At 34.0% G+C, this 22,224-nt stretch overlaps 1 protein-coding gene across 2 annotated transcripts; it reads left to right on the forward strand.

Moving 5' to 3' along the window:
* The first annotated feature begins 4,556 nt into the window (after nt 1-4,556).
* On the forward strand, nt 4,557-8,419 carry LOC120071703 (rhodanese-like domain-containing protein 11, chloroplastic). 2 transcript variants are annotated; one of them, XM_039024084.1, is made up of 10 exons: nt 4,559-4,805; nt 4,963-5,058; nt 5,556-5,663; nt 6,031-6,127; nt 6,374-6,413; nt 6,503-6,577; nt 7,054-7,141; nt 7,271-7,338; nt 7,806-7,878; nt 7,971-8,419. In XM_039024084.1, exons 1-10 carry the CDS (start codon nt 4,656-4,658, stop codon nt 8,052-8,054), a joined length of 879 nt encoding a protein of 292 aa, XP_038880012.1. In that variant the 5' UTR covers nt 4,559-4,655; the 3' UTR covers nt 8,055-8,419. The 2 variants fall into 2 exon arrangements, with proteins under 2 accessions (XP_038880013.1, XP_038880012.1); XM_039024085.1 differs by lacking the exon at nt 7,271-7,338 and having other exon boundaries at nt 4,557-4,805.
* The last annotated feature ends 13,805 nt before the right edge of the window (nt 8,420-22,224 follow it).

Genomic DNA, 22,224 nt, shown 5'->3' on the forward strand with positions numbered 1-22,224 from the left:
GAGGTGGGTTGCGTTGGTTATAAGAGATGCGTTAGCAAGAACCTAGGTGATGGTGACCTATGCCTTGAGGTGTTAAGTTAAGAACCAAGACATTCGAAAGCACGTGGGCGCATAGGACAAGCTAGTAGTATGCATTGAAGGAGCGTTGGTCATTATCCTAGTTGAACGCATATGAAGTTGGAAGAATGCATATGAAGGATGGACACATTCAAGGATGTCATCCGGACATGTAGCTTGTTGAGAAGAAATCTTAAGCCTTAAGCAAATGAAGTGGATGCATGAGAAGACATGTAAAGTTGAGGGCTATACATTGGTAAAAGGGGACCAAGATACCTTGGGTTGCGCTGATGCAAGATTACGATAATAGTGTAAGGAAGAGACACTTGGACATGCGGCCAAGTAGAAGGTGTCGGCCTTAGAGCAATCTTGGACGCATATGAATAGGACCAAGGACTTCATATGAGAACTTAAATTCTCTTCAAAGGACATAAAAAAGAGTGTATTGGGCGAAGACTATGCGTTGGTAGCAAGACCATACGTTGGTCAAGAGGTTCCAAGAGGGGAGATGTTGGACAGAAAGGACAGGAAGTAGCATCGACTTGGGATGAGGAGTTCTCCCAGAATACTCGTGCGTTTGGAGTGATTTCAAAGCCATCTGAAAGCTAAAAGAGTCTAGTTTTCATGGTGAGGCTGCTAGAGAAGAAGCTCCAATGAATCAGGCTGAAGAATGAGGAAAAGACAGAAGGGTCGAGCTGTCGGGTAAGCTGGGCCAGTCTTGATGTTTTGATGTTTCCGGCTAAACCACGAGGACTTATGAGCTAAGATTTAGAGCATATTTGTAGAAGGAAGTATCTCGAGATAAAACCTAGAACTATGAGTAATCTGAGCTTTAAGTTGAATCTGGATTGTAAGGTTCAAAAGGGAGCCCGAGGTGACCAAGGAACTTCTAGAGAGGAAAGTTCCTAAACGATCAAGGTGAGTGACTAAAGTATTTGACTAAATATTTACAATGTTTTAAGAAACCATGTGCTAAAGAAAGATCTTTTAGATAAAGACATGTTTTCTATGTTTTATTAAAGAAAGTCATTGTATGACTAGTTTTACTTGAAACTCTATATCGAAGGTCGGTTGAAAAGGTATTTGAATAGCTCGATACTGAAGGACACAGTTGAGAAGGTATCTGAGCAGAAGTACCCAAGTATGGGGTACTGCTATTTCATAAGAATCAGTTTTCTGGTCACTCACTAGGCTAGCAAGCTCATCCTGTTTTCAAATGTTTTTCTCCCCAGGTAGCGGAAGGTGAAGAGTTCCAAGGTGCTGCTAAGGTCAAGGTTTGCCACAAGCCACAGTTACACTTCCGGAGGGTTTTACAGTTATTATTGTAAACTTTGTAATTAAGTCTTGGAGTTGTATAAATGTTACATTGTTGTAATAAAATAGGCCTACTTAATCAGTTGCTGTTATCTCCTTGACTTAATCAATTGATTGTTGAATTTGTTCATTGGTATCAGAGTTATTTCCGCAAGAGTTATTAGGCAGTAAGTGTCAACAAAAAGGTTGATAACTGCTGCAGTCATATCCTTTCCTAGGCTCAGAGAGTAGTTTGGGACGAGGTGTGACAGTATATTAATCTAAGTCTAGTTTCAATGCTAATATATGAACTAAAAAGTAGTGAAAAGAAACTTGCTAATGTTGTATCTATGCATGATAAAGGCATTTTGCCTAGTAGGACATTAAGTAGCAAGGACTCACATGATTGTAATCTTAGTACTGCCATTGAACCACTTATTTATAGAGATGGATGTGACAGTAGTAGTGGAGTAGAGAAAGTAGATGGTAGTGAACTTAAAAATAACATATTTTGTGCTAACAGTACTAGTCTATTAGAGCCCAAAGTAACTTTTGATCCTATGTTGTATCATTGCTTCCAAGAGAAGTAAAACTTGATGTATGTGAGTTGGAAAACAAAAGGCATAAGATTGAGACAAAAGCAATAGAAATGTATGATGAAGAAAAGCAGGTAAGTAATACTCAATCTATAGACCAAAATGAGAGAAAAGCAAAAAATGTGAGTTTAGATATTTATGAGGTTAACAAAAGTGTTTTTTTCTGACAGGCGAACTTTGATTAACAAAAGTGTTTGCAAGTTTGCCTAATTTATTCTTTGAGATTTTGCAGGATGTTAAAGCTTTGACTATGAAACACAGTTCAGTGGTTGTGCCTAGTTCTTTTGATGGTCATAATTGGAATGAGGGTTGAAATGATCGATGTTCTTTCCAAAATAGAGGAAATCCAAGACGACATCAACCTTTGACATCTCATGACTACAAGGTTACTCTACAAAGGAGACCATCTAAGATGAGTGCTAGGAAATTGACATCATCTTCTTCCCATGACTTCAAAACTGCTTTACAAGGCTTTGACTTGGATTCGAGAACGAATCCTTCAAAGAAAGAGAGGATGATATGAACCGCTCAAACATCAAATTTTTATTTATATTTCGTTTAATAATTTTGATGTAATTTTAGCATTTTCTAATTTTGTCCTTTTTATAACATATAAGTAGGGATAATTTAGTCTTTTTATGTTACATTAGGGTTTTTATTGGGAGGCTATTTAAACCTTGTTATTAGATTATTTTTATCAGATTACGATGAATTGAGTTTTAGTCTTTGTGCTTTGTTTTTAAGGTTAGCCAAATAACTTCTTGAATTTGTAATTCTTTTGAGTTGCATGCCAAGAACATTCAATTGAGATTGATCATCCTTCTTATGGAGTGTTTGAATCTTGGGTTGGGAACTTGTTCTTTATTTCAAGATATTTGATTTGAGACAATCCGTATCTAACCCAATCCTTAGGGTTGAAATCATATTGAATTGAGAGTTTTAGTGATAAAGAATTAGGGGTTCTCAACCAAAAGAGTTTCTAATTCCAATTCGCTAGGACTTTCATATCAAGTTTAGTCGATGGACTTCTCGATTTAGTTTATGAACCTTAAAAAATGTCTAATAGATTCAAATATCCATGATTTTTATGTTTAATAAATTTCTTAAATATTAATTTTGCATCTAGTAGGTCTCTTACATTTTCAAATATGCAAAAAAATAAATAAATAAATTAAATGTTATATTATACACTAAATTTAACTTTGTCTCTTAATAGGTACTATTGTACTATTAACTTAGATTTTCACACCAAAAATATATTTTTTTATCTAAAAAAAATACCCATTAGACATTTTAAGAGACTTATTATAGTAAAAAAAAATTGAAAATTTAGAAATTTATTAGTAAAAAACTTCAAACTTCAGATAGTACAAAATATGTGTTAGCAAGATTTTTGTGCTCCTCCCAAACCACTATGGCAAAGTCAATTAAAGAGTTCCTAGTCTCTTAATAGATCAACAAGACTTCATCAGAGATGATTAAATAAAAAATTCATAGCATTTAGTAATTTATTTGATATCACTTAGATTAAATTACAAATTTCATCACATGGTTTGGATCCAATTTTCTAGTTTAGTCCTTCTAATTTGATTTTAGTCTCAATTTTCCCGTAAGATTTGTATAAAAAAAAAGTTGACATTTCAAAGTAGGTAAAACATGATACAGGGATGATTTTGACATTTATCAAAACTATAGAAATTTAATTCAAACTAAGTTTGTGCCATATGGACTAAATCGAAAAAAACCATAAAGGCAAAAATGGAAACTAAGACAAACCACACGACCTAGATTGAAATTCTTAAAATAATATAAAGACATCTTGAAAAATTTTCCAAACTATGTACCGTCATTTTATAAATTAAACCCTATGATTTAATTGGTTTAAAATATAGTCTCAACTTAAAGTTTTATATCTAACTAATTAACAAAAATAAGATAACCATCTATCAACTTCAAAATTAAAGATTCGATTTTAACGTGACCAATTTCATGGATTTCATATTTGGGTCAAACATGTCCAAATTTAGGGTTGACAGGTTAGGACAGAGCGAGGGAATCCCAATTTAGGGTTGGTGCAGGACAGCAGGGGAGGGGGCATTCCCCATTCCTATCCCTGGGGGGAATTAATCCCCATCCCTGCAAATTGAAGTCGGAGAATTAGACCCCCTCGGAATCCATCCCCAAAATGTTGGAAAACACCACTTAATAAAAAATTTATTAAAAAAGTTATATTTATCCTTATCAATCTCACATACTGGTTGAATATAAAAACAATTTTTTTATTACAAAGAAAGTTAATAATAATTTAAAAATCAAAGATATATATATATATACACACATTTATATTTTTATATTTTTTTAAAAATATATTAAAAAAATAAACGGCTGGGTCGAAAACGGGCGGATTATGGTTCCCATCCCCGCTCCGTCTTCGACTAGGAACCCTACTTTAATCTAGGATTTGGCCTTTATCCTCGATCAAACTGAGAATTTCCTGCTTTGATCAAGGTGGGACCCTTCCCGCGAGGTTGTTGTTTTTTTTTTTTTTTTTCAACCCTATCCCGATTGGATTATCTTGATTCTTAATCCGAATAATGAATATTCAGATTCTGGATAACGCTAATCCTCGTGGGAGTAAGGGATATAGGCGTTGCGTTGGATAAGCCTTTGGACATTCTCTTCACTCCCGCTTCTGTACAGAGCATAATAATGGAAGCTCTGGCGCTTCCTTCCCTGAATTCACTCACCATTTCCTCTTCTAATTTGAAGAAACGCAGTTTTGCCAGCTTGCCCAGAAGCTTAAATCACTGCAAATTTTACGAACAATCCACCTTAAAGTTCAATGGTGCCCACCGCCATGTACGTAATTATATACCCTTTTTTCAATTTTGGGTGTATTTGATTCTTTTCTTGGAAAACATTCAAGAAACCCACAAAACAATTCAACGATTGCTGTTGCTGGTTTTATTTCTTTACATGATCCATTTGTTTCTGTAATGTCGATGTTTCTGTTCAGCATTTCAATGTTATCAAAATGCAAAGTGATAGTGAAGACTATGAGCTGAAGCAAATGAGGGATATGGCTGCAGCTAAAAAGAGATGGGACTCTCTGGTTGGTACCCACCGTTTATTTGTAATTGTATTGCTTTCTAGTGAATGTTTGTTTGATCATATTAACTAGAGGATCTAAATGCTTCTTTTATTTGCTAGCTGAACCTAATCTAAATCGCACTTCTGCATTATACCAGTCAGTTGAAAATAAGTATGGCAGTGACTTCAATCAATACACCAAACAGGTCCAATTTGATACAACTAATTGGTCTTTTGGGTGTATATGTGTTAGTTACTCAATATTAATTGTTAAACCAAATCTATTATCTTGTAACAATTATTTGGGATTTGGGATCCAACTTAATTTGGAAATCAACAAGTATTATGAGTGTTCATTATGTCCAGATGGTTTAGTCATACTCTCTGAGGGAAAATTCTTCAACGGCATTGTTTCTTGATAGCATTCTTTAAAATTTTAAATTGTTCATTCAAATTTTTTTGTTAGTATGATTAATAAATGTTTGCTGTTTATTGTTTACCAATCATTTATATTTATAGATCCGAGAAGGCAAAGTAAAAGTTCTGGTGCCAAGGGAAGCTGGTTATGCCATTCAGCTCTCTGATAAGACATTGCTTGATGTTCGTCCTTCTACAGAACACAAAAAGGTAGACTACTGAATTGTTTGTGAGAAAAAATCTCATTGAGTGGATCCTTGGAAGTTTTGTTTACTGATTGATGCTTGCGGTAGAGGTCACATGAAAAAGTAACGCTTTGATTTTTGTCATATGTTTCCCAGTGATGCACATGTAATTGGCTCTTAAGGGACCTCAATACTGGTAGATTCTATTGATGAATGCGTAGTCCATGTTATGCTCAGTAATTTTAGTGGCACTGTGAATAGTTCTTAGTTAAAAAATGTTGATAAGGCTTTTGCTAACTTTCACAAGCTATTCTAGGGATTTTATGACAAACAGATCTTCATATTTATTCGTTGTTGGACTCTTGAACTTATGTTTCTCCCATGTTTTGAAGGCATGGGTTAAAGGCTCAACGTGGATCCCAATCTTTGATGTTGATGATAAACTTGATCCTGGAACTCTTTCTCGAAAGGTCACAAGCTTCATGATGGGTACCATGGAACTCTTGCTATATCTTCTTTAAAGAACAAAGTCTAGTTCTCTGGTTGTAATCTTTTGCTGCTTGCCATTGAGAGACAAAAAATACTTTACTTAATTTCCTTCTCAAGATTGCTAGTAAGATTAGTGAATCATACAAAGTAATGTGTATTACCGCCCATAAATTTAGTGGATTATTTTTTTGTCAAGTTATTTATTTTTGGCAGTTAGTCCCTTACATTGTTCTTATATTTTCCTAGGGGGTTGGTGGAGTGGTGTGCCTACAGTATCCTACAATAGGTATAAAGCAGGCCACAGCAATTCTTCTGGTTCTTTTTGTTAATTTGTGTAATCCATATTACTTTGTTTCACTGCCTGTACTTCAACAGCCGATTCTTGTCAGAAGTTCAAGAGAAGTTTCCAAAAGATGCTGACCTTATTCTTGCATGCCAAAAGGGATTGAGGTAATCTCCTGATTTTGATGGGCTAAGATGAAACGTTTTTAAATAATTGATGCTGAGTTGTAAACTGAGATCGCAACTTGGGCCATAATGAATTGTGATTTTCTGTTACTCTTAATCATGATCTTTTGACTTCCATGTAACTAGTGAAGGAAAAATGGCTCAGTATACTGATAGTGATCCCAGCAGCGGGTTCAAGTTATGATTAAACATCTTGCTGAGTCAAAGGATTGCACCACATTGTTATTTTACATGAAATCATTGGACTAAATAATCTTCTACGATATCTCACATCCAGCGTTGGCTAATATTATCGTGGAAAAAATTACTATAGTGTGATATTACTTTTTTTCTTCTTTGTATCAGATTATCACTAAAAGAATCAAACCATTGATATTATTAATTACTTCAAAAGATCCAATTGTAAGGAACTTATAATCTTGGCCGAGCTTCTTTCATCTGAACAACATTTTTGGAAGGTCCCTAGCTGCATGCGAGCTCCTCTACAATGCTGGTTATAGAAACCTTTTCTGGGTTCAAGGCGGTCTAGATGCTGCTGAAGAAGAGGTATCAATATTTTTACGTTGAAGTTTCTGCATTCTCTCTGTTTATGTTTTTTGGTGTCTGTAGTTTCTTGCTGTTAATTCAGTCTGTAAAAGTAAAATTTGGTAATGTCTATCATTTTACCTGGAATAGGATCTTGCCAGAGAAGGTCCTCAGCCTTTAAAATTCGCTGGGATTGGTGGACTTTCAGAATTCCTTGGGTAACAGATGATTTTAATCTATCTTCTCCTTATATTCATTTTGTATGCCTATGGAAATCCAACTCCAGGCTATAAATCATTAATTTGCAAGCAACCTAGTTCTGTACTCACTTCTATGCTCAATATGCAAAAATAGTCAATACTCAATGCATTACGGTCTATGGATAAATGCATTTTGCATAATCTAAGTCAATGCCTGGGAGTAGGATTCAGATTGACTTGTGGGTACTTGAGAATGACCAAATTTCTCTTTCCATGAATTTACCTTAGAATGAATCTCTCAATTATATATTCTTAATGTTTTCTGCATTATTCAGCAGTTATATCTCCTGCAGAAATACTATGAAGTTCTTTGTTAGGGATAGTGATGCTATTTGTTTCAAATGGCAAAAAGAACATTTCAAATTAATTTACTTCGAAAGTGCGTATCTCCCTCTCCTCTGACTCACTTCCCCTATGACTTTCAGTTGGACAGATCAACAAAGGATGGCTGGTGCAAAAGAAGGTTGGGGTTATCGCTTGGTTTACTCTGCTCGTCTGGTAATATTTCATCTAGATGTATCAGTTAATTGGTTTCTAGTTCCATCTTAAATTTCTCTCCTTCAGCCCCATGTTTAATTTTCTTCGCACAGGTTGCAGTCTTTCTTGCTGCTGATGCCCTGTTTATTGGCGCTCAGCAATTGGGTCGCTATGTTCAGGAATTACGGTCTCACTAAGATCACTAGCTGGGGTTCGTGTAGTAGGACGAAAGACATGTGAGACTAAGGTCTGAAGTTTTGGCTAGAGTAGAGAGTTCTGTCTGATGGGGATGCTTGGAATTAATGATATGTATAGGAGAGATCTGCTGATGCTCTGGTGTATATTCTTGAGTCTAGTTCTCATTTTTTAGCAAGACTCCCATTTTGCAGTACTAGGGAAGAGGTAGAGATTTTGAGTTGGAATTTACCACTTGAAGCAAGTTCATGAGTGAGGAATAGCATTTATTGTATGCAACTCTGGGCATTTCTTCATAGTATAATTTGCCTGTATTGCACGCTTCATCTCCTTCCAAATCAATCATACAACAGTTATAATTCCTACATTCATAATGTTTTCAAATTTCAGCAGTCTTCTTAGACTGAATTCCTTTGCAGCTAACGAATCTATACACTTCAATATGGAGTGGGCACAGATGAAAGGAGAAGTTGAACCTTTGAATAATCGTCGAGTTAAGCTCACTTTGATAACTTATTTGGGTGTTTATGTAATTAATTAATTGTTATTAAATAAAGATTTAAACATTATTTTGGTTTCCATACTTTTTGGCTTTGGTTTATTTTGATCATTATATTTTCAAAATATTCATTTGGTCTCTACATTTCCAAGTTTGGTTCATTTTTGTTCTACTTTTAAAATGGGAAAATTATTATAAGAAATATGAAAAGATTAATTTTAATATATATATTTTTTAATTAAAATGAAGATAAAATTTGATGTGGAAATGAAGTGTAAAAAAGAAAAGAAAAAAAAAAAATCAACATTACTACATTTTTATATGAATTAGAAATTAGAAATGGTTACAATAAAATGTGCAAAAATTGCAAGGGCTAAGGCTCAAACCTCGACATAGAAGAATGATGGACAAACACTTCGACTATCGGAGACTCCAAGCATTTCAATACCTTGAAGCATCAATATTAATCAAATAAAAACGAGCATTTTTTTGAAAAAAACAAAAAACATTTTAGAAACAAATTTTCAAAAAAAAAAAAAAAAAAAAAATCAATTGGATAACAAACATACTTGTTTTTTAAAAACTAAAAACCAAAAACCAATTAATTATTAAACCATTATGCAATATATTAAAATTTTTAAAAGTTGAAGGGATGTATAAATAGATAACTATGAAATAATTTGTAACATACTAAGTTCTAGGTGAATTTAAATTATTTTTCCTAAATTTTTGGATTTTATTTTCTATTTAATTTTAAATTCTAAAATCTTAATTAAATTAAATTGGCAACGATTTAGGGGTTAATTAGATTTTGTAGAATGAAACTAAATATGACTTTTCATGTACAGTAAGTTTAAGCAAAATGAAAAATAATAAATAAAAAAGAATGAAATTAAATAGTCATTCTCAAACAGTTCGACTTCCCAATTTTCTGTTTCTACATCTCTCCTCCCACCTAAAGATAAAAGAGTTGTTTTAAAATAAAGAAAAATGAACAAATTTATTTATAAATATAACAAAAATTCACTATATATCGATGATAGATCTTGATGGACCACGATAGACATCTATTGGTATCAGTAATAGATGTCCATCGCAGTCTACCACTAATAGATAGTGACATTTTGCTATACCCGAAAATATTTTCAAAGTTTTACCTTTCAAAACAATTACCTAAGATAAAATTAGGTCAAATAATAAAATTGTAATTATATACCCGATATCTTTATTTTAAAAGAATTACACAAATTTAACTAAACAAGATATTTATTTAAAAAAGTAGACCTTAACTAAACCTTTATTGAATGAATTAAATAGAAGATTTAAATCTTATTGAGTCGATTTGATTGTTGTATGTTGAAATTGAATATGATAAAAATTTGAAAGGATGAATAGACAACTTTGAGATTATTTGAACCATATAATTTGAAGTTTGAATGTTTATTATTTAATCTTTTAATTTTAGTGGAATGCATGAATCAGATGTCTATAAAATAACTAATTAGTAATGTCTCGAACTTTAATTGAGTTTAAATTATTTTCTATTTTTTATTCCATCGTTAAACTCTATTTGAATGAATTAAATTGAAGATGATTTAAATTCTTGTAAAGTTGATTTGATTTTTGTAGGTTGAAATTGAATATGATTAAATCTTGAGTGAGTTTTCTTAAGGGAAAAAACCAGATTCATATTATTATTATNTTATTATTATTATTATATATATATATATATATATATATATATAAGATTTTGCTTTATATTGATGCCAAAAAAAAAACATATATTATTGTTTTTCAAGATCAATAATGGATTTTTTTTTTCCTCGATGACTTTTGAATCGAAACATGCTTCTCATCGACTATAATTTTCCATAAAAAGAGGATTCAATGTGATCATGAATTGTCTTGGTGTTAGAAAATAAGAACGAAATATATTGACATTTTTAGAATTTGAAATGGTAAATAGATAATTATTCAATAAATTGTAACTCTGTGACACTCTAAGCGAGTTTAAATTATTATTATTTTTAAAATTGTTTGGTTTTATATATTCTTTTAATTAAGTTTAGGTTTTAAAATCCTAATTGAATTAATTTGGAGATGACTTAAAATTTATTGGTTAATTAAATTTTTGTACATTGAAAATAAATATGATTTAAATCTAATTGGATAAATTAATTTATTTCAAAAAGAAAAGAAAAAGATAAAGATTTAAATCTTAATGGTCAATTTGTAAGATATGATGTGGAGAAAAAAAAAGAAATAGAAGAGAAAAGATAATATAAAGAAAGGGATTTATTATTCTTGAAGTAAGAACTATAAAAGGTTGATAACTGAATTAAGAGACAAATACCTTTTTGCTGCTGAGTTTTGAGGTGCATTAATCATCTAGTTTTCAAAAATAGGTTTAAAAGGTCTTTTTATTAATAAAATCATTAAATTTAATCATAAAATTGTGAGTATCAAGTTAATTTGGAAAAATATACATTTTAATTATTTTTCCTCTTCTCTCTTTCTTTCGCTCCTCTTTCTCCCTTCCGTCCTCTTCTATCTCCTCGGATTCTCCTTTTCCATCCTTTCTTTTTTTCTCTATCATTTTTCTGCAACTTTCCCTTCCATATACAAACTTGTTGTACCATTTTTATTTAAAATTCCTCTCTACAATATCAACCCTTCTCTTTGACATTAATTTTGTGAGGCATAAAGGTAGCTATGGAACTGCCTTAAAATTTATAAGATTATTTCTCTCTCCTTGCAAATTTCTTGAGAGAGGAAGTCTTACAGTGAAAGAGAGTTTTTTTTCGCGTAATTGTGTGTGTAATTCTCATCTTCTCATATGAAAGAATGAGAGAATCGTTGAAACCAATTTCTCATCGACAACTTTGGAGCAAAAAAGAAAGGAGAAAGGAATCTGGGAGAGAGTAGTAAACAAGCTTAAAGCTTCGAAACTGCCTTCTGAGCAAGGTTAATGTGGATGAAAGCTTGTAGAGCTAGAAAAAGCCTGCTGGTGTTAGGTGAAGAAGATAGGGATGAAGCCAAAATAACACATTAAGTTTCTGTAGCTGGAGGAAAATATTGCATTTGTCTGAAAAATGAGAAATATGGAGAGAGAACGAAATGAGAAATATTGCATTCTCATTCTTTAAGACAAGCACTTCAGATGTCTACTATCCCTTTCCTAAAAGAAGGTTTGTCCGTTCTAGTGACAACATTCCCACTTTTATTATCACTTCCGGTACTACTAATACACCTGCTTCACTGCGTATCAGCCACGTTAGTTCGCCTCCTTCCTGACCCAGCTTACCTACGTATGGATGGATGAATGTCAAACATATCGCTCGAAAGAATCCCCTGCCAATATCTCTCATTCAACGAGTTTCAAAGAACATGTATTGTTAGCGCGGGCCGGTACTCACCCCCAACACTAGTATGGTCAGCACGACAACCTCGAAAGATTCTCCTCTATCAGTGATAATAAGGTATCATAGAACATTTAAGCCCAAGGGGTTGTGGGTTTGTTTCTACCAATTGGGGCTGTTTAGTCGACTTTTTTGATTCAGAACTCTTAGTCGAGCTGATGGCGAGATCGATTTTTTGTTCGAGGTGAAAGAGAAAAAGAGGGGAGGAGAAAACCAGACTTCATAGCTCAGAGAGAAGATCAGAAGAGGGAGAAAGAGAAGGAAAGAGAAGAGGAAAAATATTTAAAAATATATTTTTTCCCAAGTCAACTTGACATATCAACATTTAGTCAATTTTATGACTAAATTTAGTGAATTTATTAGTAGAGGACATTTTAAATCTATTCTTGAAAATTTGGGGGACTAAAATGACCAATTTGAAACATTAAGGACCAAATATACCTATTCTTGAAAAGTTATGGACTAAAAAGGTATTTTTCCCATAATTAATAATAATAAAAAAAAGCTTACCCTCACATTAGCTCGTTGTTGGAGATCATCGCGCCACCAACACAACCGATAGCTGGTATGTCACATCTCCTCCTGAGCTTACCTCTCTTTCTCAAAAGAAGGAGTGAGGACAACAGATACCACCATTTTGTGATATTTACTGCCTATATTTAATTTTAGTTCAAACTTAACGAAAGGTGAAATTCACTTCAAGCTTTTATACATAAAAAAATAAAGTTCATACAGTTCAATAGGTTTTACAAATCATTTGTCTAACCCATTCCCAGCTACTAAATAAGAAATTTAACTCATGGTAGACCTTTTCTTCACCCAGCAACCCAGACTCTTCTATTACCTGTGAACGAAAATATAAGAGAAAAGAGTGAGCTAGAAACCCAGTGAGTGGTAAACAAATTACAGGGTCTCTTTCAACCCTTAAGAGCAAGGGCACAATAACAGCATATCCACACCACAAGGTTACTATTCAAACCTCAGGCTTACCCATATCCATTTCCCGCTATCCCTACACATACGGTAGACGGTTATCCATATTTTCCTATGTGCACATAGCTCTATCTCGTATGGGCTTAGAAACTAGACCCGTCAATCCTCTGACCATCCCACGCGAGGTTCTTCTCACAACCTCAGGAACTAGGCCTTACAACCCCTTTACCATCCCAAGAGACTCCGCCACAAGCTCAGGAACTAGGACATAAGACCCTCTAACCATCCTGTGCGGTGTAATCTTTATCACCATACAACCTACACAAACACAAGTATGAAATTTAATCATATTTAAAGGAACACCACTCACAGTTTCCTAGTTTTTTCCACTTCCAAGCCTTTTGGCTTCATGGTTTCTTTTAGAATCCCAGGTCTGCACTAGCCCAATTTTAGCTTAGAATCTCATGTTTAAGACTAAAATTGTAAGAGTCTACAAGGTGTATGCAGAAGCATTAAGATCTTAAGCACTCTAACTACATTGATTTTAGGAATCAAGCATGCATGTTCATATCAATAAATTAGGATTTGAGATACAGCCTTTATAGAAACTCCAAATTAACCAACCCTTTACTTGAATCTAATCATGAACTCGTCGTGGACTACTGCTAGAGCCTTCCCCGCTATTCTCCGATCTTAGAACGGATTATGAGATCCAACTTGTGGTGAGATTGAAGGGAATTTTTAGGCTTTGAGAGTGGTTTTGGTGTAAAGTTTTGAAAGAACAATTTTCTTCTTCAAATATCAAGATTGCATGAAGATTTTAACTATTAAAGTTTCTTCTATTTAAAGAAGGAAATCATGCAATCAAATTGCATGAAAATTTGATACCAAAACACCCAAAAATTAAGTGAAAAATAAGTGTTTAAATTTGTGGAAAATGTGAGATTTTCCCACTATCCCAAATTCATTTAAAATGAATTTCACAAATTCTTACTTAAAATTATTTTAATTTTAAATAAAATTAATTCAAATAATTAATTTCAAATAAAACTAATTTCTTTTAAACAATTTTAAATAATTAATTAAACAATTTAATTAATCAAATTAATTTAATATGAAATATTAAATTAACAAAACACTAATCCCGAACATGAATCTTCATTCACATGTACAATATTTAAATCATATTTAAATATTTATTACTCTCCAATTTGGTTTTCAACAATTAAACTAGATAATGACGTTATTTATATCACATATAATTAACTATAATTCCCTAAATCGAATTTGAATGTTTCAAATTCTCATCACACCATTCTACGGTTTAGTCTGATATGAGTTAGCAGGGTGACCTGAAGGACCTACAGATCATGAGCTCTAACAATTTGAGATTAACCGGCAGACTCTTTAACCTAATTAACCAACATTTATTAACTATCGGGACACTCCACTAAGGCCCAGTAGCTACACTCTCCTCATTGTATATATATTTTTGTCCATTTGATTTAACCATGATTAGTAAGTCGATCCTTCACAGGTTGTTCGTAATTACAGTTATGTCAAAATTAGTTTTATCCTTGTAATTACATTTTGCTCCTTAAGTCTCACTAATCTTCCAATGAACAATTAGTTTGTGGTCCAACCAACAAATTGAGCCTCTCTCAGGCCATTGAGAGGGTGAGACCATTTGTTCAAGACCCGGAGCCAACACTTAAAAGAACAACCTATCTACTATCCCTAGAGTCAGGTACGAGTAAATTCCATATTGCAGAACTATGTCCCCAACTATCTACTTGATCTTACCTCTAAAATGGAAGACTTATTGAGTCAATGATATTGAGTCACTCTCACTCATGCAGATTAAAGAATAATCCCGAATAAATAGAAGTTCATAGTTAGCTCAGGATTAAGATCGAGTTACCTATCATCGAATTGAACTAGTCAGTCTTAACAATAAACAACGTTATAAAGTAAAAGTGACTATTTTGTAGTTCAATCTTATGCAAACTCATTGCATAGGACGCCCCCGTTTGTATGTCTCCACATGAATGGTTCAGGATCACATCATTTGTATCAAACACAAAGTGAGTCATTCCATTATGTCCCCAGGTTAAGGTATCCAACCTTATCCCTATACTATAGACCGTTTTGGCTTATACTCGAACTTGATCCATTTTTATGTCTTTACATATAGATCAAGTATTCATGCTAGGGGTTTTTAGTTTATTAGATTTAGAGTTTGAAAGGTGCAATTCACATATTCAATAACATTTTTACTTAATAACCTCAATAACAAATTTATTGTAAAATAAAATATGTTTAATGTTTATGAACCATGAGTTTTATGACATACAACTCAACAAACTTCGATTTTGACTAAAACCCCAGTGGGGTTACATATGTATATAAGGGTGAGTGTGACAAAAAAGAATAATAAACTAGGGCATCATATACCCATAACTTCTCCCACTTGCCTTAGATTTACATAACCCGTAGTCCTTGTCACACCCCCTCCCAAATTACCCTCTTAACCTAAAAGGAAATGTGACAGCAACAGTTACCAATCTTCTTATTGGCACTTACTGCCTACTATTGCTTAACCTGTCTTAGAAACCATGAATTATACAAACATACATTTACTGAGTAACCAACATTCAATAGACTTACATCAACAAGGTCTCTTAATAACCATTCATATACATGACACATGTACAAATATGTCTCTTAACAACCATCATGCTAAACTAGTCCCTGTATGAATAAAACATGTGTACAAATATTACACAACAAACACCTAATCTTTCCCAAGTTGGAGTCCTTGAGTGGCAAACTAAAAGCTAGAAAACTAAAAACTTACCAAGCAGACATGTACACAAAACTTTCAAACTTATCGTGACTGAAAACGTAACTGAACTGATTCCTAGTTGAGAGAGAATCCTTTTGCTCTATCTCTCAACATCAGATATCCTTGTTTGAGAGAGGACCCTTTTGCTCAATCCCTCAAACATAAACCTGGGCTGGGGTGAGAACTCTTTTGCTCAATCACCTTACAACCAATGTTGGGAGAGAACCCTTTTGCTCAAGCTCACCAACATCAATAACCTGTCATACGATCGTACCTTCGGTGTCAAGAATCATAACATAATTAAAGTATATTCATAAATTTTGTAAACTAGCATGCGTTCATAACTTAGGAAAATTTGTCTGCTTGGAAACTTATTATAATTTAACTAGCATGAGGATAAACTTTCATTAAAAGTCATAGTTAAATTACAATAAACTTATTGTAATTTAACTAGCATGATTTCTAAAACATTTAGAAAACAATCATAGTCACCCACGGCTTTGAGCAATCCTCCTAGGGTTGATAAGCTTCTCCTATTGGTGTCAACCCTGTGAATATAATAACTCCATTTAGCTACTAACAAAGGTCTCCCTTTCCAGACTAACTTGCATAATTAAGCACACATTTTCCTTAACAAATTGGTCATACCTCTCAACGCCTATCTTACTATGTGTTAAATACTTAGAAATTTCTTTAGGTTTTAAACCTTGGCTATGTGGCAATCACACACCACCATCGCCCATGACACATGCGCTTATCGCATGGCTAGGCGCTCTAACAGCCACAACTCATCGCACAACCCTACCCTCATATATATAAGCTTTCCATGCTCGCATACATAGTCCCATGCTCAGCTCAACGCATTTTGGCGTTCACTCCTACCCTTGCATGTGCGTCAACCAACGAGCTGCTTACTTGTTCATCTCAAGTAGCTACCTGCTTGTTCCAAAATTTTAGATTCAACTTATAATTCAAATAACTTATTTTTTAGGCCTTTTCTTAGAAAATATTCTTCTACAAACTTGTTCAAAATTTTCTTATCATACTTAACTTAAATTTTGAGCTCAGAATTCCTCTTGGTTTGGCTAGAAACTTTAAATCTTCATCACTGGTTCAAGTTCACTTGAGAACTCGACCGTCTTGAAATTTCTTCAATTTCCAACTCAGTTCCTTTGGGGTTTCCATCTGAAAGCCCTACTTTATCAACTAGCTCACTAAGCTTTCTAATGACTTTAGAATCACTTTAATAGCATGAATAGATCGCTCAAACCGTGCATCTGAATTCAGCCTTTCTTTTTATACTCAAGTCTGCATGCTTTACTTTAACTATTAAGCTGCCACCTCATTCCCTAAGTGGGATTAATATATCTGATCACGACAGTTGGCCACTTAAAATGGTGGTTAAGCTGATTATCTTCCCATAATTATCAACACGTAGCTACATGACATCAACATTGATCAATGCTAGCTTACCAACCTTACCATCGTACAACCCCTTGGCTGCATGTCTCAAGGCCATCGCTTACACCATCGCACACTCGTTTGGCTGCATGCCTTAAGGCCATCGCTAGCCTAGGCCCAACGCCTTGCTCAAGGTTGTCGCCTTGACTTTCAAGCTTGCAGTACCATCGCCTAGCATCACACTCTTGCCCTCGCCTAGTCAATCGTTCATGTTATCGCTCGACCATGCCATCACCCATGTCTTGCCTTGCTGCACACCACCTACGCACTCGATGCATGTTCTGGCATATCTCACAACTTTTCCTTGCATAGGTTTGTGGCTAATGCATAGTCCTCACAGCTCGTACACTGACCAACGTGCACGCCCAGCCTTAATGCCTAGGCAGCCTCGCCCATGCCGTGCGCTCAATGCCTACATTTCTTGCGGCTAACACTTAGCCTACTAACAACACCTTCCCTCGCGGCTACCATGCGCCTAAATAACATCAAGAGGACATGGCTGCCACATACCATGCCTCAAGCTTCGGTGCATCAAAGCCTCCAACACATGGTGTCCTTATGCGACCGATACTTCGCCAACAAGGCCAACTCTTCTAGGTACTTGCCTAACCCCCAATGACAAGATCATTGCCTCTCAAGTTCCTCATACCAACGCCTCATGGCATCCATGTCTATTCCCATACTTAGTCAAATTTCCCACTTACTAAGGCCAAACACAAAGCTACCCGAGGCAATACACATCCACACTTAGAATTTTCCTTCTCCACCCTTTTCATTCTTTAACCTTTTCCTTACAATATAACATAACTCATATTTACACCTACTAAACATATTAATCAGTTTATTTAAGTAGGGTAAGTAAAGTTTGGGGTTTACAGTCTTAGATTTACTAGGTGAACCTCAAACACTTTAGTCATTAGGGCCTTTGTAAACGAATCAACAATTTTGTCTTCTAAAGCTATCTGTATGACGATAACGTCTCCTCGATATACGATCTCCCTGATGAGATGGTATTTTCCTTCAATGTGATTTCCGTGCTTATGGCTTCTAGATTCTTTAGAATTGACAACTACTCCACTGTTATCACAATAAACGGTGATAGACAGATGTATATTTGAAACCACTTCTAAATCAGTTAAAAACTTCCCAAGTCATACAACCTCTTTTGCTGCTTCACATGCAGCCACGTACTCTAGGTGGAGTTAGCAATACAACTTTGCTTTATACTCCTCCAAACTATAGCTTCTCCGTTTAGAGTGAACACTGATCCTGAAGTTGATTTCCTCGAATCTGTATCAGTCTGAAAATAAGAGTTAGTGTATTCTGTAAGGATCACATCCTTAACGCCATATACGAGCATATAGTCTCTCGTTCTCCTAAGATACTTGAGGATATTTTTAACGGTAGTCCAATGATCATATCCAAGATTGGATTGAAACCTGCTGACGATTCCTACTGTATAACATATATCAGGTTGTGTACACAACATGACATACATCAGACTACCAACTGCTGATGTATAAAGAATAGGTTTCATGTCTCAACTTCTTGAGGTGTTCTAGGACACTGTTTCTTCGACAGATGAAATCCATGTCTGAAAGGTAATAAACCCTTCTTGGAATTCTGCATCTTATATCTAGACAACATCTTGTCTATATAAGATGATTGAGACATGACTAACGTTCTGTTCTTGCGATTCTGAACAATTTGGATTTTAAGAACAAATTGAGCTTCTCCCAAATCTTTAATTTGAAATTGCGTTGCTAGCTACTGCTTAACGCCGTTCAGATATCCTACATCATTCCTAATGAGTAGGATGTCATCAACATACAACACTAAGACTGTTATAGTTTTGTTAGCAATCTTCTTGTAGCAAGGTTCGTCAACATTCTACTTAAAGCCATAAGATTTAGGATCTAGATCGTTTTGACTACATACTTGAACTTGATCTACATTTATGTCTCTACATATAGTTCAAGTATTCATGCTGTAGCCAGAGGGTTTTAATTTATTGGATTTAGAGTTTAAAAAGTGCAATTCACATATTCAATAACATTTTTATTGAATTACCTCAATAACAACTTTATTGTAGAATAGAATATGTTTAATGTTTACAGATTATGAGTTTTAGGGTATACAACCTAACAAGAATAACCAAGATATCTACTTCTTCACCAATCTCAAGAAGAATAAGTCTCGAGTTATTAGAAAAGTTGGCTCTAATGGGGCCATTTGGAGTGATGAGAACAAGACTAATAAAGTGTTCTCTTCCATCAACAATAATGTGTTGAGTGGTAGTTTTAAACGGTTCCATTATGAAAACTCTAAAGTGAAGCTTAATGATAATTGTTCCTGGATCATGTATGAGTATACAATTCATCATACTTTCGTACCAAAAGAGGTGATACATGATTTCTTTGTACTTTGGAAGCTTTGAAACAAAATTATGGAAAAGGAGAAAAGGAATTCTCCACGACCATACAAACATTATTTTTCCCAAATTGGCCCGAAGCTACAACAACACAAATGGGAGTACATGAACGCAAAAAATTGGAAAAACAAGTGGTTGGTCGTTTAGAAAATGAACTTTGCATTGATGGAGTTAATTTTGAAAATGAATTTTCATTGATACAAGATGATTTTTTGAAGATGACATTCAACAAGTAATGCATGGATACAAAATGGAATCTCCTCACATTTAGGTGGATATCGTTCAACCTTTGATGATAGACAATAACCTGAAATGGGATTGAGAAATCAACATTATGAAAATGTGGAACTTGCTAATAAATGGTACGTAAAAAACAATTTTATTCTGATTTATATTAAAATTACTTCATTCTTTTATATAGAGTTGCCTCTAAAAAGAATTTATTCATTAACAATGTTCTTAAGTAAAGATACTAATTTTTCTTATAGTCCAATAATGTGAATGAAATCACATTATCGTATAATTCAATTGACGAAGTAATATTGCGAAAAGATATCAAGATAAGTCTTCAACAAATATTCAACAATGTGAAACCTTCAAAAACATAAAAAGATTCAAATTATGATCATGAACTATGGTACGTATAAAGCATTTTTATTTTTATTTTTATGTATATCGATAATTTCTTCATTTTGTTTTATAATTGTATTTCAAAAGATTTTAATTTTGTAGATGTGAAATTGTTTCATTCTTTAACAATATTCTTAAAGAAAGACTTTGATTTTTCTTATAGTCCAACAATGCAAACAAAAGCACTTGATCAAGATTATTCAATTGACGAAGACACATTATTTGCAAAAGAGCTTGAGATGCAACTTGAAAAAAGCAACGACGTGGCACCAAATGAAGAAAAAAATTTAAATTATGATAATGAAAGGTATTGGAGTGGTCGTCAAACTTCTTCGTAGGTATATTCTACACGTGAGTTTAATTTTCTCTCCATAAACATTCTAAATCATAATTTTTATTTTTCACTTTTACAAACCCGTATTTTTGCAGAGTATGATCGTTTCTAGCATCACGTCTCATGGAGTTAGCAAGCAATAAACGAAAGCAAACAAAATCATTAAGCACTCTAATTCAACAATTTTAACAATTAAGAAAACATTTTCATAAGATAAATTAGGGTTTGAAGAATATACCTTTGAAAACCTTCTTCAACCCACGAATTCAGCTTCACTCTTGACTCCAAAAGCTTGTAGATCACCAATGGATCTTCTCTACTATCCTTTTGGATCTTAGATTGATTGTGGGATTCAAAATGAATTAGAATTTAGGCCTCATTTTCATCACCAAGTTTTTCTCTTAGAGTTTTAAATTCAACAACAATTTTCTTGAACTCATCTAAGTTATCAGTTAAAGTTTTAGTTGAATCCATTTTAAATGTGAAGAATTTCTCTTTAAGATACATTTTACTAGGAAAATCTTTAGTAGCATATAACTCTTCTAGTTTAGTCCATATTCTTTGTGCAGTTGCTTGATCTAAAACTTGTCTAAGAACACTGTCACTAAGGTTTAAAACCAACATATCATAGGCTGCCAGCTCCCAGTCTTTTTTTTCTTGGGTTGTCACAGTGGCAGGGAGTGTTGATGGGTCAAGGAGGGCCCTGTGAGCTTTCTGCTGGCCGAGAATCGCCTTGATTTTGGCCTTCCACAGGCCGAAGTCTCCTTTGCCATTGAATTTCTCCACTTTGAATCTTGCTATTGACATTTTTGGATGAAAAACTTGAGTCTTGATTCTTCAAGAACTGTAATCTTGTAAGTCTTTTGCTCTGATACCACTTTGTTGGGCCTGCTTCTTGTTGTATGACTGATATGAGTCCAAATGATGAATAATGTGGCCCTTCTTGCTGATCCAATTTCGTGAGTCCAATTATTTTGCCCTAAAAGATTTGGTTTGGTAGAATACTTGGCTACCGTTTGTCCACGAACTTCCAGCTGATGTGCTCCACGTGGTTTGCTCCACTAATCTTTGCCTGATGGAAGTGAAAGAAAAATTAATCTGATGGGTGATGTTTTCAAAATTAATTTCCTCTCTCGTTCTCTCTTTTCAATTTCGACAAAACTTCTTCTAACCTTATTTTTCTGTTTGTTTTGTGCGACTGCTTGAGTAAACGATTGATGAACAAAACATGCAATCTTGAAGAAGAAAGGAAGAAGAGAAGTGCTACACAACGATATACGTGGTTCAATGAAATGTTGCTTACATCCATGGGAAGGAGGGAGATCTTTATTGTGAGCTAAATCACAGATTCTTTCTTTTACAGATTTCAAGTTTTCTTGAAGCTATTGTAATTGTATGCTACAAAATTTGTAAATGATGAGTACTTCTACTATTTTTTGATACAAGTAGTTATAATAACAAACTGTAAAAGTTAAAGAAATGTGAAATAGTTTTTGAATAAGTTGAATGTTTGAGCTTATATTCTTGACTTTCGTTATTCAAAGAAGAAGCAATCACCGCCAATTTAAGATGAATACTTTGAGCAAACCGCAAACCCTCAGCAAGTCCCAAGCTTCCCCC

The sequence above is a fragment of the Benincasa hispida genome, chromosome 2 (assembly GCF_009727055.1).
Source record: "Benincasa hispida cultivar B227 chromosome 2, ASM972705v1, whole genome shotgun sequence".
Lineage (NCBI taxonomy): Eukaryota > Viridiplantae > Streptophyta > Magnoliopsida > Cucurbitales > Cucurbitaceae > Benincasa > Benincasa hispida.